This window comes from Gekko japonicus, unplaced genomic scaffold, assembly GCF_001447785.1.
Source record: "Gekko japonicus isolate JY-2015 unplaced genomic scaffold, Gekko_japonicus_V1.1 scaffold209, whole genome shotgun sequence".
Lineage (NCBI taxonomy): Eukaryota > Metazoa > Chordata > Lepidosauria > Squamata > Gekkonidae > Gekko > Gekko japonicus.
In genome coordinates, this window is record NW_015172009.1 from 1,394,511 (window position 1) to 1,411,511 (window position 17,001).

Here is a 17,001-nt window from a genome sequence, read left to right on the forward strand (position 1 = left end):
GAGGCAGAGCCGCGAGCCCCGGCAGCCCGCCCCCTCCTCTCTCGCCCAGCTCGGCTCGGGCGTGGATATCGCTGGCAGGGAGCTCGGCTCGCTCTTGCCCGGGCTCCTTCCTCGGTGCCAGCCAGTGGCCCAGAGCCTCCCCGGCGCGCGCCTTGTTTCTTAATAGGAAAAAAGAGCCATTCATGGCGCGGGGGAGGGCGCGCGTGCGAATGGGGAGCGACTGACGCCGCCGCCGCACACACCCCCCCCCTTTCCGGGCCCGGTCGCTTCTCCCCCTCCATAGACTCCCCCCCCCACCTTGAAGGAAAGAAAGAAACGAGGGGAGGAAGGGGGGGGAAGAAGCCCCCTTGCGAGTCCTTTCTTCTTTCGCCGCCACACCGAGGCTGGGGAGAAGCCGAGGAAGGCCCCGGAGCCACATGCATTTTGGCCGGGAGCCGCATGCGGCTCGAGAGCCGCGTGTTCGCCACCCCTGTGCTATAGAGTCCACCCTTCAAAGCAGTCAGTTTTTCCAGGAGGATTGATTTTGGTTGTCTGGAGATCAATTGTAATAGCGGGCGATTTCCAGGTGCCGCATTTATGTTGACAACCCTAATTTGTTCACTATTAGCCATTTAACCACAGCAGCCAGGCAGTGTTTCATGACCTCTACTGCATCATTAGGAGATTTGGGTAATGAGATATAGAGCTGTATATCACTGGTGTATTGATGACAGTGAACCCAAAAACTATGAATGACAAGCAGGGACCCATAAGGACCTGTGGGAGGCATATTATTCCCCCCTCCCCCACTATTTCCTCTTTCCCATCCCTGAAAGCCCCTTTTCATGCTTTCTTCTCTCTTTCCCACCCAGCAGCTGTAACTGCTAACCACACTGGCTTTCATAAGGTGGCTGCTGTTGAACAGCAGCTAGAAGATAGGCCTCATTGAGTCGTACAAATCAGTTGGTATCAGTCACCCAGTGATTGCTGACCGCAAAAAGAAGAAACTGTGAGGTAACTGCGCTAGAAAATATTTCAATAACAATCACAAAATTTATACAAAAATGTGTACAAAAAATCATATAAATGCACAAGGCAGTTGAAAATGGTGTTGGTGTGACGATGGTCTCCGGAATGTTCTATCGGTTTGATACCATTCTTCTTCCGAAAGTAGATGAAAGCAGCGACTCTTGGTCTGTCATTTCAACAAGTAGGTATCAAAAATTTCATTAATATTCACCAATGTCTCATAACTTAGTTGCAAGAAATTCTCTGAAAGAATGTTCCTCGGGCAAAGTGCTTGTATAATGCTTTTGTGATTGTTATTGAAATATTTTCTAGTGCAGTTACCTCACAGTTTCTTCTTTTTGCGGTCTGTTCTGTGACTGTGACCATTTTTGAGCCACACCCAGTGATTGCTGCCAGGCCGACAGTGGCAACCTCCAGGAATTAGAACTGATCTCCAGATGACAGAGATCTGTCCCCCTGGAGAAAATCACTGTTTTGGAGGGTAAACTCTATGTAGGGCTGCCAAATCCGCCCGGGGGGCGGAAAATCCCCTGCCCCAGAGGCCCGTTCCCGTTCCTGGGGGGAACCCCGCCCTGGCGTGCGCGTCACAGGGCAGTGACATCATGACGCCGGGCATGCTGGGGGCGGGGCCACGACCATACAAGGGAAAACTCTATGGTTTTCCCTTGTATGGTCATGCCCCCCCCCCCAGCATGCCCGGCGTCATGACATCATTGCCCTGTGATGCGAATGTGGTGCGGGTACGCTTCGCTCGTGTGCACACACACCGGGATCCCCCAGGAGTCCCCCGCCAGCGAGGTAAGTCACAGTTGGCAACCCTAACTCTATGGCATTATATCCTGCTGAGCTCCCACCCCAAAGTCTCCCCTCCTCAAAGTCTCCAGGAATTTCCCAACCTGGAGATGGCAACCCTAGTACAGGCCTGGCCCCAATGAGTCCTCCTTCAAAGTCCAAAACAGCCCTGAAAAGGATCCTGCTCTCTCCCCCTGTCTTTTTACTCACAGAAATCTGGCTTGGAAAGCTGTGGTTGCCTAGCAAAAGCCGCTGAGGGTTTCTGTTTCTTAAAGCTACAGGCACTTCTTTTATCATTTTTTAAAAACACCCCCAATGTATTTTCATATGGGGCCTTTTTCAGGTTTGTAGAAGGATCTGCTGTCCCATTCACAGCTCCAGTCACCAGATTTAAGTATCCTCAGATTTAGCCAACTTTGTTGTTAGTATATAGACAAGCGTCTGCCAGCAAGACTCACAGGAGGGGAATGCCATTTCCTACCCACCCCCCATTTCTCACCAGTCCTGCCATGGCTCCTGGGCTGAGCTGCTGCTGTATGAAGATACCTGGAGCTATCTAGGCAGATACAAAGGGACTATTCAAGAAAAGAATTAGGGAGGCAATTGGAAATGCGACTGTAGGTTTATGAAGAAAACCTTGAACAGGGATTGATTGACGGGGGGCATCCATGTAAAGACTCCATCAGCAATAGTTCAGCAATGAAAACTAGATAGCAAGATGGCCATTCATATCTTGATTATTAGATGTTTTTACTTAAGTAGTACCTTTTTCTTCCTATGTCTTAATCATACAGTATCGTTAATTACCTAAAACCTTAGCAAACACAATTTGGATATTCAATATACATAGGATGGCCCCCTAAACTGTATAAATGGTTCCATAAACATACCTAAAATTTCTATTCCAGTTCAGTTAACAAAATCTAAAACTGAATTCTGCTAAGTAGTCTCTGGCATGTCTTAGGCTACAGTTAGTTGATCTGAGTATTTAAAGGTGTGTGTGTGTGTGTGTATACAGTAAACAGCTACATTGCTGGAATCCACACAAGACAGCTGAACTTCACATCCCTTTGCCTCCTTTTATTTCCTGCAACAATATACAAGAACAAATATTGCCAGGTTGTTGGGGGGGGGGTGTTGCTGGTATTCATTAGTATTGGCACATTTGGAGGGGGGCTCTCCCAAGTCCTGAAGAGGGGAATTGGTGGAAATTCATGCAAATGTAGATAAGTGCTGGCACTTTTTTTAAATATATATATACACAAAAAAGAAGCACTGGATACGGCAGGACAAACTGGTGCATTCATGCCACCATCTGAACGAGTAGCTGTGCAACTCTGGGGATACAAGCACAATTTCTCTGTGCCGATAAACTAGTCTTGATTTCCTTTTCAGGTGCGAAGTTGGCACTACCCACTGGTCCCAGTGCAATGAGACTCCAGTGAAGTTTGCTCGCTTCCCTGTCACAGGATTAATAGAAGGGCGCTCCTACATATTCCGTGTCCGAGCTGTGAATAATGCCGGAATAAGTATTCCATCCCGTGTTTCAGAGCCTGTGGCAGCACTGGACCCTTCTGATAGGGCTCGGCTTAGAAGTAAGTAAGCACCTTCCTCTTACTTCTTACCATTAATTAGAAAGCTTAATTTGGGGAAGGTGTTAACAGTAAACTCAAGAACATCCCACTAGAGGGCGTAATATCAAAGCAAACTCAAAGTAGGATTCAGCAAAAGGAAAACTTCTTAAATATTCTTCATAACATTTCCTTACATCCTCTGCTGATGGTCTTGTGTCAAACAGCTCCAGTCATGGAACATACCTGACTGATTTATTTGTACTGTCAAGCATCTACATACTACCAGAACCCTAAACTGAAATTCATCCTCTCAGAGTTCTCCTTACTGGTATTTGCTTGGTCATTGTTCAAATGTATGTTGATATTGAATAAGTACATATCCAGGTCTGGAGCATCTAAGCTTTTCCTCAGTTCAGTAACCCTTATAACCACAGTTTTTGAAGCACAGCGCTCTCTGCTAGCCACTGAAAATTAGCAAGAATTCTTCTAACACATTCTATTTTCATTTTTGAAACAATATTAACATGGCTTGAAATTCTTTGTTCAGATAAAGAAGTTAAATAAATATTAAATATACCTGTCCCCTTTATCTCCAGTAATTCTAATGTTGATAAAGCATGCTTAACAGTCTCAGAAACTTGTACATATCCAAAGGAACACCACATGCTAGTCCAGATATTATTTGCACTATTGACACCTAAACAGATAGTTGGATGTTTTGACACTGAGAAGGTTCCAAAAATGCATGCCGTTATCTAACTCAGCTCTTTTGTATTGCAATCAATGTGACTAGATTTTTTAAAAAAACTTAATTACTTCAACATCAAAACTTGAATATTTTGTATAGACATTTCCAACATACACATCCATCTCCCAGATAATATTACCCAGGCAAACATATATGTGAAGGCTTGTATACCAGAGAACAAGTATAAAGAAAACAGTCGTGAAAGTCTGACCCACAAATCAAGCAGTCAACAAGACTTGCAAAAAATGCTTCCTGTGTATTACAGTCTAAATTCCTACAAATCATAAGAAAATCCTAGAACAAAGATACATCATCAAAGATACATCATCAAAGATACATCATTAACGTCCGGATTATATAATGTTTCAAAATTGGATCTTCTTCAGGAATATTAGAGTGGTACAAAAGCTCCCTTGCTCTTAAAGTACTTAACAACACGTCATGAAAGATAATATAATTCATTCAAATAGGACGCTGATCTCAATATGTTCAGGCTCAGATATGCTGCTAAACTTCTAATGAATCCCAGGCATCTCACCAGGCTGTATATTAGACATGGCAAACATACAGCCTTCAGGCCAAAACTGGCCCACTTAGGGCTCTCATCTGGCTAGTGAGCAATGGGGGGAAACCAGTCCAAATTTATACCCCCTGCTGAGGTCCTTCCCTTCCCCAAACATGGGCCCTCCCTCAGATCTCCATGGATTGCCCAGCCCAGAGTTGGCAACCATGAGGGGTGGGAAGGTCTGGTCTGGTCTTGAGTTCTGTGCAGCCAGCCCACTTGGGGCCTGCCTGCTGCCCTTGGCCAAGGTGCTGGGCTGGGCCGGGCCACGCTGTCTGGGGCCACTGCCTGCTCCTCCGGCCAGAGCACATTGGGTTCCTGTGTCTGCTGCCTGGGATGCTGAAACGATGGCTGGCTGTTCATGTGCAACAGGCAGAAGCATTTTTGGCCCAACCTCCTTGAGCCCAGCCATTGACTTCCCACTTACAGGCAGGCTGGGGAAGGCACCTGGAGCCACAGTCACCTGTGGAAAGCCGCTGGCCAGCTTGCCAAATGTGCCTGCTTATGTAAGCGTATCAACGGAGTGACTGGCTTGGAAAAGCCTAGCGTTTATGTAAGAGTCGAGGGTTAGGGGTGGAGGGTTGGGGGTGGAGGAGGCCTGCCGAGTTGGGTGAGCCAGAGCCTGTGAAGCCGAAATGCCTGCATGTTCCCTGGACTCCCTGCACACAAGTGCTGCCTTATCTAACAGTCAGTATGGAAGTGGGAGTAAGGTGAGGCAAAGGTCATGGACAGGAGCAGGCATTCAGAAAAGTGCACTGGGTTTGCACACGGGTGAGGCAGATTGCTGGATATACATCTATGCGCTTGTACATGGGGAGTAATATTTTGAGTGGTTGGATAATGCCATGGGGCTGGCAGGAAACAAAAGTCTGCAAAAGGCAATTAAAGGGGAGTTGGCATCTTGGGAGAGTGGCAGCTCCTGAAGATTGCTTGTGGTGCTTGTGGGTGAAACTGTTGCTGAATTTGGGACTTTGACAGAGGGAGGGGTGGGAGCAGCTGCCTCACCCCCTCCCCTCCCCTCCCCAAAGACTGTTTACCATAGCAGTTTCTTTAAGGCAGGGCTTGTTGGGTTCCCTGGTTGATGCCACTTGATCACCTGTCTTTGGCTGCCGCACCTATGGCAACGGGGTGCAGTACTTCGTGCTCCAGCTCATCAAAAGCTTCTGAAATGTGTTAGTCTTTAAAGAGCCACAAGAGTCTTTGGTTGTTTTGTCAGGCAATAGCTTTCTCTGCTGTGCAAAACTTCCTGTGCATATCGAGCAGAAGGTGGTTAGTTAGGTGCCGAGGAGGGGTGTGGGTCATGGTGTCAAACTCTGCTACACTGCACTTGCTGGGGTTTCCATAATTCTTGGGGGGAGGGCATTCCTGAGGGTGGGGGTGAGTGAGTGTGGGAGTGATTGAGACCTTTGCTTCTAAAAGATGTAACTTTTCCACAAATCATCCTCCTTCCCCTTCCCTCTCGCAGGGGAAGTTGGCGTTGAACACATTCCTGTGCCATCTCGGACTCTAGATTACTAGGACATATCTCTCTCCTGGTTGACTTGGCAATATTAAGTGGAATATGAATGTGGCATATGCTTGGGGGGATGGATGGGACCTGCTTGAATTTTCTATAATAAGCTTGTACACACCAAAAGTTTCAGTTCTAACACAGTGACAATCTGAATCTTGCATATAACTCAGTAAACTTTCACTGGCTAAAGAGAGTTGTTGAGTGTAACTGGACTGCGGGGGTCTGACACATGGAGCTAGCATTACATTTTAAGGAGGAAAGGGGGGGGGAGAACTCAACCCAAGATATGGCTGTGATATATGAGGGTCAAGCTAACAAAATAAGTTATTATAAAAATACAAATATTTATTATGGTGTACACATTAGTAAAAGATAAAATAGGTTAAAAGAAATGATCCAAATATCAGACTCTTAAAACGTTTTGCACAGAGAGCTGAAAGTTTTACATATACAATTGATGGGCATATCTTATGACCAATAGACCATATGCATTTCAGCCCTTTAGGGCCTTCCTCAGTGGTCAATATTACTATTGTAAAACAACACACATCCAAAAATAAATATATGAACAAAGATTATATTTGGAGGCAGGTGTTGCTTTCTCATGTGATGTGCAATTGCTAAAAGTTTACATAGTAGGCCATGGATAATCTCTCATGGTAACTGCACATGCTCTCCAAATTGTTCTACATCTGGTACCAAATATCCAATGTGTCTGGATGTGTATCTTTTTCAACAAGGTAGTAATCAAGTTACATTTTAAGGTGAACATGGCCTGGCTCAACAAAATGACATTTATGACAGATCTGGCCCTCGTAACAAATGAGTTCAACACCTCTGCTCTATACCATTGGACGCAACTATGTATTATACCATTGAACGCACATTATGATGATCTTGCCCTCTTCCCTCCCTCACACGCAAAATTTCCCCTTCTGTCTTCTTTCTTGCTGAGCAGCCCCTTTATCTATTTTCTTCTTTGGGTATAGGTCAGGTGGAATCAGGTATGAGATGAACAAATAATAAAACTGAGGTAACTTTTTATTCACAAAAACGCCAGCTAATTTGTTGCCAACAAGTAAGTGTTTCTGCTATTCAATAAGGTCTTTAAAACTCTGAGGCTTTCTTTTCAGTTTCTGCTTAAACACTCAAGCATAGGTTTCTGATTTTCACAGACATGTAAAATGTAGAAGGCAGGAACATACAACTAAATTCCCCAAATCCTTCTCTATTCACAAACCAGAGATCACGCCTGTTTTCTCAAAGCTATTTCTTTTCTTAACTTTGCAGGAATCACTTCTCTATACTAAAAGCTATTTTCCTTTTTTGCTTGAATGAGGATCCTCCATGATCCACTCACTCTCTTAGCCTCCTTCCCAATCCACAGTCAGTGCTTAACTGTCTCTTTTTCAACTGTCATTCCTTAACTGGCTATCTCAACAGAATTCCATTCAAACAGCCTAGCCTGTCACTCAAAGGTTCTCACAGCACACTATACAAATCAGTCATTGACAGCAATTCCTATGATACAACCATGTTTGAACACACACATACACAAAGCTACTTTATACTGAATCAAACCATTGGTCCATCAAAGTTGGTATTGACTACTCAGACTGGCAGCAGCTCTCCTGGGTCTCAGGCGGAGGTCTTTCACATCACCTACAAGCAGGGGTCATTTTGTAGAAAAAGAGGTGCAGGAGCTCATTAGCATAATTCATTAGCAGAATGAACAATGTGCCTGCTCCACTGGAATTTGTCCCTACCTTTGCAGCTCTAGAAAGCATTATTTTTAAACAACGGTACATTTAAGGACTAAAAAGATATCTGCTATATCTAACTTTCACCTGTCAACTTTTGAAAATCCAAAACAGAGAGGTATTTCGGTTTTTCTCTCTGGTCCTGGGGTCCTATCTCTTTGCCTGCCTATTATTAAAGAAAAGAAAACCAAAATAAATACATTAATTTTCATAGCATCCCTAATCCTTTTCTACAAGCAAAATTATTTAAAATTTGAAACACCCAAGCTTTAACATAGAGCGACATTTACCAAACAAACCTGCTGGCAAAGAAACTAAGAGTTATTCAATAAACATTGCTACAGCTAATTGCTGATATATCTCTAACATTGAGCAAAGAATTCAGGAAAGAATTTAGCTCTGAGCTAGCTAACATTTTATATTAATTGATTATAAGCATGCAAACAACCCGGCCCATAGCTACAATGGGGCATTTCAGGGCTCCATCCCCTCAAATGTGAGGCATGCCCCACAACAGCTGCTGCCCCTCTTCCCTCCCCCCCCTCCTGTGACATTAAAAGGACCCTCCAGCTGATCAGTGGGAGCACAGGGCCCACCAATCAGGTGGAGAGTTCTTTAAATTTTGCAGGAAGGGAGAGAGGGGACCGCCGCACGCCTTCCCTGAACTTCAGGCAATGATTTTGCTGCTTGGAGCTCAGGCGTGGGCAGTCCCCACTTGAAAAATACCATTTAAAGGGAACCCTTTAAATTGTTTTTTTAAAGTGGGGGCTGCCCACGCCTGAGGATCCTCCCCCCTCCCCCCTCCCGTGCTGCCCCACAAAATTTCCCCATGCCCTACCAACCCAAAATTTCTGACTATGGGGCTGCAAACAACTTCTAAAAGTTGCACACTTGAACCTGGATTTCTTCTGTGTTTGCTTTGATCCATCACAGACCCGAAGCAATTAAGCTCGATCAACAACAGTTGTATTTAGGACACCACAATGAAGGTGAAGCTGCCAATAATAAAAGCCAAGCTGGGTGATCAGTTTTCAAAGCAGTAGGCTGGGAGACTGAATCTTAACAAGTGCCTCTGGTTCAAAGAAGGAGAGGTGGCATATCTGGCTAATCTCTGACTCTGTTGCAGGTCACCCTTCTGCCCCCTGGACTGGACAGATTATTGTCACTGAGGAGGAACCCACAGGTGAGTACATGTTCTCCTGAAAGAAGCCTGCTCTGAATTCTTCATCAGTTGGTTCCAAGCATGTTTATTCTCGCTTCCTTCAAGGGACCTTATTTATTTATTTTTATGTTATTTGTAGTCCCCCTTTCTCACAGTGACTCAAGGCAGATTACACATAGTCACTTTAGCTTTGTGACTCATGAAAGCTCATACCCTGCCACATATTTTGTTAGTCTTTAAGGTGCTACTGGACTCCTCCCAAGCCAGAGAACTGTCCTACCCACAGGCAGACAAGCAGGCCAGTTGCCCAGGAGCCCTCTGGCAGAGCTGACTCCCCACAGCTCGAGGCAGGATGAGAGAGAAGGAGGCACCAAAGCTCAGTAAAGCTGACAAAAGCTCAGTAAAGCCCAGAGGCATCAAGCTGCCTGGCTGGAAAAGTGGGAGTGTTCAAAGATGCAGGAGTTTGGGGGCTCAGAGGGAGGGGCTTGGCCACTGTGTGATGCCAGTTAACTGAGCGTTCCAGATAATCAATTGCTGGATAACAAAGCCTTTATGGTATGTAAAAGCAGGCCATATGGAAATCACACTGGATTTTGAAAATTCCAGAATGTGAGCAATGCTGAAGCATTATTTATTTTCAGCTTCTAACCTCAGTCTGCTTGATCTCACAGGAACAAATCATACTAATAGGCTTGTCAACAGGCTCATTTGCATCCGACTGTTCTACGGTAGCTGTAGCTTACCTGTGTTAGATATATAAGAACATTTCTTCACTCTCCTGTTTCACAGAGGGCATTGTCCCAGGACCACCTTCAGACCTCCGTGTCACAGAAGCCACAAAGAACTATGTTGTGCTTAGCTGGAAACCTCCATGTCAACGGGGCCATGAGGGTGTCATGTACTTTGTGGAGAAGGTAAAATCGGCATGTCAGTATGGTAGTTTCTCCTTCATTATTTCCCTGGTCATAGTTCATCCCAAGACAAAGAAATTCAGGCTGGTACCATTTTCATTTTAATTTCTTCTGACTCATCAAAGACAACAGCCTATAAGTATTGTTTACAGTAGACTGGAGAAGGCATTAAATAGATACGACGACACTGAATAGATAGCACAGATCTCCATTAAAGAGAAGCTAAATTCTGTAAAAAAATTGTTCTGAACTCCCTTTCTGAATGTAGCACAGAAGCAAAAGTTAGCGAGAATCTTGTAAAAACAAGAACTGTTGAATGTCTGAAGTAAGCTAAATAATGTCATCTTTTGGGAAAGGGGACAGATATGTATCACCTACACTTAAATGTACAAGATCTAGGCTACTTGCAGAAAATGCAATTTGTTTATGATGAGCACAAGCTGGGTTAATTATTAAGCTCAAACATTTTCCCCTCCCTTTCCCTCTTGTCTTCACATACATAACTAAGTCCTTGGCAGCTCGTGTAAGGGCAGAAAGGTGGGATATAAATTTTGTGACTAAATAAAGAATAAGCTCCAGTTTTTCATGATGTCAAATGCACCTGCCTTTGGATATCATTACGTAATGGAATTAGTTGAACATTCCAATCTGCAGTCTTGGTGTACTGCTCAAGGGAAGGTGAGAGGAGAGAAGGCATTTGCAAGCCCAGTAATTAACAAGGTTCATGCCAATCATACACAAATTCCATTTTGTCTGTTGCATTTGAACTGAGGACTAATTATTTTATCCGCATCAAATAATTACTGTGCATAATAAATTCATTACACATTATCTTTCAAAAGTATCGATAATAATCCTAATTTTCTACATCTTCTTGCTAATTGCCTGTTCTCTATCAGGTTCCTTGATCTTGACAGAACTTCTGTAGAGCAAATGAGCTGAAGACTACAGCCTCCGTCCTTCATTTATTTATTTATTTATTTTAATTCCATTTCTACCCCGCCCTCCCCGCATGCAGGCTCAGGGTGGCTTTGTCTGTTGTCCTGACCCTATAGCTTGGGATCAGATTAAAAGGTACCAAAGGAATTGTAATGTGTAGAGCAGTGACTCACTGTGGTGTAAACTACACCGTAGTGAGTCACTGCTCTGTATATTACAATTCCTTTTGTATTTTTTAAGGGTCTGATTGGTCATTATGGCGACCAGAGGGAAAAACTGTCTAGGCAGGGGGAATGAGGTGCCACAGTACATGGCTTTGGCCAAGACAGGTGCAATGCCTGGCCATGCCACCTTCTGTCTTGGCCCTGCAGCAGTGTTCTTACCAGTCTGCTCACTTCCCAGTGGGCCCAACATCATTCTCACACCACAAGTGGGGGTGGGGACAACCAGACTGGCTAAGATGGTGCCACTGGAGTCGTGAGGACACCATCATGACCACTGGGCAAGGGGAAGACAGCACAGTGTCTAGCTTTGCCATCTCCTGCCTGGGCCCACCACTGGTAGGCACCATGCCAGGTTCTAGGCTGATGGGCAAAGGGCAGCAAAGCTGGGCTTCACTCTGCCTGGCTCTACCCGGTGGCCACAGGCTCACTAAAATGCTTCTGTCTTCCCATCCATCAGATGAGGGGACAGGGCCCCTTTCAGGGCCCTCTGGCTGCCCAGAACCCCTCTGCAGTTGTTCTCTGTAGGTATCTAACAAAGAGGCTAATTTTATTTTTAAAAATATGTTATAGTTGCTATGTAAGAGAAGAGAAAAAGTGAAAACAGCCCAGTTTTCAATAACATTTGCTACACTTAGGAACGAACAACACTGGTTTCACTTACAACAGCATAAGACACAAGTTTGTCTCTTCTAAATAGGCATTTCAGGTATGGGATTTTCTGATTTTTTGACAAATTGTCCTAGCAAAATAGTAGTCAACCAGGAAGGCAGAAAAAGGTCACTTTATGGAGGAATGGTGGTGGATGATCACTTTTCTAAACTGAGGAAAACCAAATAAGTATAAACCATCTCTCCTTATATATTTTTGTGTGACTCTTTTCTGAACGTTTCACACACTCCCAAATCAATTGGGTCCCTGAACTGCCACTCAGAAACGGGTCCCGGGCCACTGGCTGCATTGCCTTCGTCCTGCCCACAGAAGTGGTGCCGGCCAAAACTTTCCTAATTTCCTCAGAAGGCGGAGGCTCCGGTGCTGCCCCTTCGTGCTGCTGCTGCACTTGGCCTGGCCTTGCCCTGTACTGAAGCCAGTGCCCACGGGAAGCACCTGCCACTGCCTGTACCTGCCCGCCGCTCACTGCTCATTTTGGGAACAGGAGCCATGCTCTCCCCGCTCCACTCCAGGCAGGCACCGCCACCATGTAAAAGGCCAACCCCCGAATGCCATTGGGCCATGCTTCTGACAGGAGCCACCACCTCGGTCTGCTGCCCTAGCACCTTCAAAATGGAGGGGCAGGCCAGGAAAGGGGCAGACCCCTCCCCAAATGGTCATCCCATTTCTATACTGGCGGTGGCTGCCCTCAGCAGTTCTAGCTCAGCCGTGGACACTTGTGCGCTGGCTTGCAGCATCAGCTGGCAGCCACAGGGAAAAAAAGATGCATCATGAGCTTCCCAAAAAGCCGCCTCCCTCTCCCTCTCCCCCATCCTCAACCTCCAGGGAGGGGGAAGGGTAAACCCGGCAGGCACAGAGAGGGGGAGGCTGCAAGGACCCCCCCCACACTACAAGCCCTTGGGAGCCTGTCACACGTTACTTTAAAAGAAAACTGTCCCCCTAAAACAACGGCACATGTGAATTTAACATGCAACCGGGTTGCACATGGATGTACAGGATCAAGGTGCTAGAATTTTCTACAGGGTCCATTGTCTGGCAAACGCTGACTCACCCTGACCTGATTTGTGAAATCGCTTTCAGCTCACAGAAATCATGCTCATACAGGGGCACTCTCCCAGAGCTTCTTTCTAGAGCTCGTTGTATTTACTTCCACAACGAGCTTTATTCCTAGTATGTAATATATAACAGTAATAAGTACACCTTTGTTTTCTCTATAAATGAGCAAGTGTGTGGGTTTTTATTCCTGCATATTTCTATGCTGTTTATACTGTGTTTTTAAATTCTAAGCCACCTCAAGCAGGACTCTGAAGAGGTGGCATAGATATTCTAGATAAATAAAATATTATTTTAAATTGATTTTCCAGGTCAGTACTATGAAGCACTCCGGCAAAGCTATTTACTTCTTTCTTTCTAGTTTACTGGATATCTGCAGGACTTCTTGCTGTGAGAGACTGATTTTGTCCAATTCTGAAAAATTTATTTCAGTGTGTTGCAGGAACAGAAAACTGGCAAAGAGTAAACACTGAGATCCCTGTAAAGTCCCCTCGCTTTGCACTTTTTGACCTGGCTGAAGGGAAATCCTACCAGTTTCGGGTTCGCTGTTGTAATTCAGCTGGAATTGGTGGGCCCTCAGAAGCAACTGAGGCCACAGTGGTTGGTGACAAACTTGGTAAGTTTATAGTGAGTTGCAGTTCTGCAGTTGCTACCCCTAAAAATAACTATGTACCAACTCTTCTTGTTGAATAGGGACAACGTAGTCTATCTATGTTTCCATGTTTGGTTTTGCCTTAAATTGGTTGGTCTCAATACAATACTAAACAACGTATTCTCACAGAGGACTGCAATAAAAAAATTACTGATCAGAAAACTGTAATTTACTTACTTTTGTTCATATGTATGTTCCAGATTTTATATAGCATTGGCTCACCAATATTTACAGTGTACTTGTCTATATAATAGCCATGTGTTGACAGATCTGAGGATATCGAAATCCACAGATCGGGCCCACAATGACAAAAAGATTTTTTGCAAACTTGGGGGACCTTTTAGGTTTGCATAAAAATCTGAAAACAATTAAAAATAAATTGAAGGGTTTAAATCTCCCCCCAAACAACAGTATCTACCTCTCCCAGGCAGTGACAATGGTGAGTATAGGTTAGGGTTGCCAGGTCCTTCTTAGTCCCCTGGAGGGCATTTTGGGGGACGTTTCTGGAGGGGCAGGGGACCTCACCAATGCAATGATATCACACAAAAGTGACGGCATCATGGTGGGGACCAGCGGCCCCCCATGCCTAGACTTCAAGCAGCGAATTTGCCCCTTGGAGTTCAGGCGCCCTCCCTGCTTCTTACTGAAAGCATTTAAAGGGGCCCTTTAAATGCTCTGAGCAAGAAGTGGGGGCACCTGACTCCAAGCTTGGAGTTCAGGCATGTGCCCCCCCCACTTCTTGCCCAAAGCATTTAAAAGGTCCCTTTAAATGTTTTGGGCAAGAAGCTGGTGGCCACCCACCTCCCTCCCCTCCTGTGAGATTTAAAGGGCTTTTCAGCTGGGCGGCAGACCACATGCTCCTGCGGATCAGCTGGAGGGCCCTTTAAATCTCGCAGACAGAGAGAGAGAGTTACGGGGTGGGGGCAGAAACAGAGAAAGAAATAGTGAGGGGGTGAGGGGGCAGAAAGAGAGTGAAAGGGATAGGCATGGAGGGAGGGAGAGTAAGAGAATGGAAGGGTGGAGGGAGAAAGAATGAGACAAAGAGAAGTAGAGGAAAAGGGGAGGAAACAAAATTGGTGGAAATGGGTTGGCCTTTTGTGAAAGTTTCTTGTGGGTCCTCACTTGTTTCACTATAAAACCAATCTGAAAAAATACAAAGGCCAGAAGAATCAAGATGGGGGTCATTAACAAAGACACTTGAAAGTCATTATCTTGTTCTTTGAGTGTGTCTATCTGTCCAGTCCCTTTTGGTAAAAGGGCTGAAAGATGAGCGGGTGAGCTTCCTAGAGGGAGGAAATGGGATGATAGAGAGCATGGGGAACCCAGTTCACAGTCTTCCTGGCAATCCATATCACTGTAGAGGTTTCACTGCTTTACTATGACAGGATTATTGCAGATGGGACAATTCAGCTCTCTTGGTAAAATCCTCTAGCTTTCCTGCAAGTTGTTTTTTTTTTAAAAAAAAATCAGGGTTCTGATTTATTACACACTGTTGTATTTTTTTATATTTATCTCTGCAACCTTAAGTACTGGAAGTATATATTTTCAAATGTATCTCAGGATTTCTGGGTTTTAACTAAGAATTGCAAGCCATGCCAACCATCCTCTTGGCCTATGGACAGCTTGTTTTCTGTGTGTCACTCATCCCAAATGCCCAGGTTTATATAAAAGCTTCTGAAGCATCTATTCACATGCTTCCATGCCAACAATATGGAGTGATGCTGAATTCCCAAGATAGTATCCTTGTTTTATGAGAGATGATTTAAGGCATAATGATTAAATGGTGATATATTTAGCCACAAATAGCATGCATTCTGTTGCAGAGCTAAAGTTGATGTTCTAATTCAGTACTTTATATCAGAAGGCTTGTTCTTCATTAGTAGTGACTACTAGTATGGAACCTATATGGACTTTCTCACAAAGAAACAGGCTAATAGAAGAATTAACTACAAGTCCAAGTAAGAAAATAGTTTGGGGTAAAGTCAACGAAACCATCAGATGTCAGATACTCATTTCTGCTGTGTTTTTGCTGCGGTGGCTCAAGTGGTTAAGACGCTGAACTGCAGGCTGTGGAAGGCTGGTAGTTCAGCAGTTCGAGACCCGAGTGTGCCGCATGACGGAGGGAGCTCCCGTCTCTAGTTCCAGCTCCTGCCAACCTAGCAGTTCAAAAGCAAGAAATTGCAAGTAGATAAATAGGTACCACTTCAGTGGGAAGGTAACAGCATTCCGTGCGCCTTGGTGTTTAGTCATGCTGGCCACATGACCACAGAAATGTCTTTGGACAGCGCTGGCTCTTCAGCTTTGAAACGGAGATGAGCACCACAACCCTAGAGTCAGATTTGACTGGCTTTCGAGCAAGGGAACCTTTACCTACCTCCCCAGAGCAGCACCCTTCAGATTATGGAAAGCTGTGTTTTGGTTTGATTAAAATTGGCATTCTTCCTGGGTTCAACAAATGAATGTCAAAGTACTTATCTTTAAGAAACTTTCAAAAAAGGGATTGTGACACACAAAGAAGCTGTGAAGACTGAAAATATTTTTTTTCTTGTGGATTATGGGTCCTTAGCCTGTATTATAGTAACACTGAACATGCCCGTAAGCCATAGAAGTTAAGAGTCAAATTAGAGACATATCATTCAAACGGCAGTGCTTATTCTTGTCCAATGCCTTCAGGTAAAAGAAGCAAAAGTAAAGGTGTTGTAAGACTTATGATGTCTTCCTCTCAGGAGGAGGAAACCCTGGCGGCAAGTAAAATACATGAAGAGTAAAATTGCAGTTTTACAGGCTTATGTATGCAAAATGTTATGATAATGACTACTTTGCAAAATCTGGTCGAGCTTGCCACTAATTATTAGTAAATTAAGGTATATCAAGTTAATAGCCTATATTAGTGTTAGTGTAAATAAGAGAAAAGTAAGAATCAATTAATTTGCTTTTGTTCTTCTGTCTGTTAGATATTCCAAGTGCCCCTGGCTATGTTATACCCACCAGGAATACAGACACCTCAGTGGTTGTCACTTGGACAGAGTCAAAAGAGGCCAAAGAGCTGGTTGGGTACTACATAGAAGCCAGCAAAGTTGGATCTGGTCATTGGGAACCATGCAACAATAATCCAGTGAAAGGCACAAGGTTAGATCAATAAACGAATGGCAGGTTGTCAGTTTGCTGTGCACTGGAAGATGGCTTGATATATCCCCCCCCCCCCAGATAACCCTGATCTTAAATTTTTGCAATGAGGTACTTGACAGCAAATTAATATTCTTGCAGTAATGTCATTGTGATATTCTGCTGTCATAGCAGTTAATGTTGCCCATTCTAAGCACTGTTTTGCTGGCACGTTAATTAGGCTACTATTATTAATGCTTCTAAGAAATAACGGAAATGTGTTCTGAAGCACAAAGGTGCACCTAAATTGGTGCCCCTTAAGTACGTAC

At 44.5% G+C, this 17,001-nt stretch overlaps 1 protein-coding gene across 1 annotated transcript in view; it reads left to right on the forward strand.

The window, feature by feature from the left end:
• Positions 1–17,001, forward strand: part of MYOM1 (myomesin 1) — a 111,892-nt gene that overhangs the window by 56,790 nt on the left and 38,101 nt on the right. The window contains exons 12-16 of the mRNA XM_015420224.1: positions 3,196–3,395; positions 9,084–9,140; positions 9,909–10,033; positions 13,348–13,531; positions 16,522–16,696. Coding sequence (XP_015275710.1) covers positions 3,196–3,395; positions 9,084–9,140; positions 9,909–10,033; positions 13,348–13,531; positions 16,522–16,696 — 741 coding nt within the window. The remainder of the gene's footprint in view (positions 1–3,195; positions 3,396–9,083; positions 9,141–9,908; positions 10,034–13,347; positions 13,532–16,521; positions 16,697–17,001) is intronic.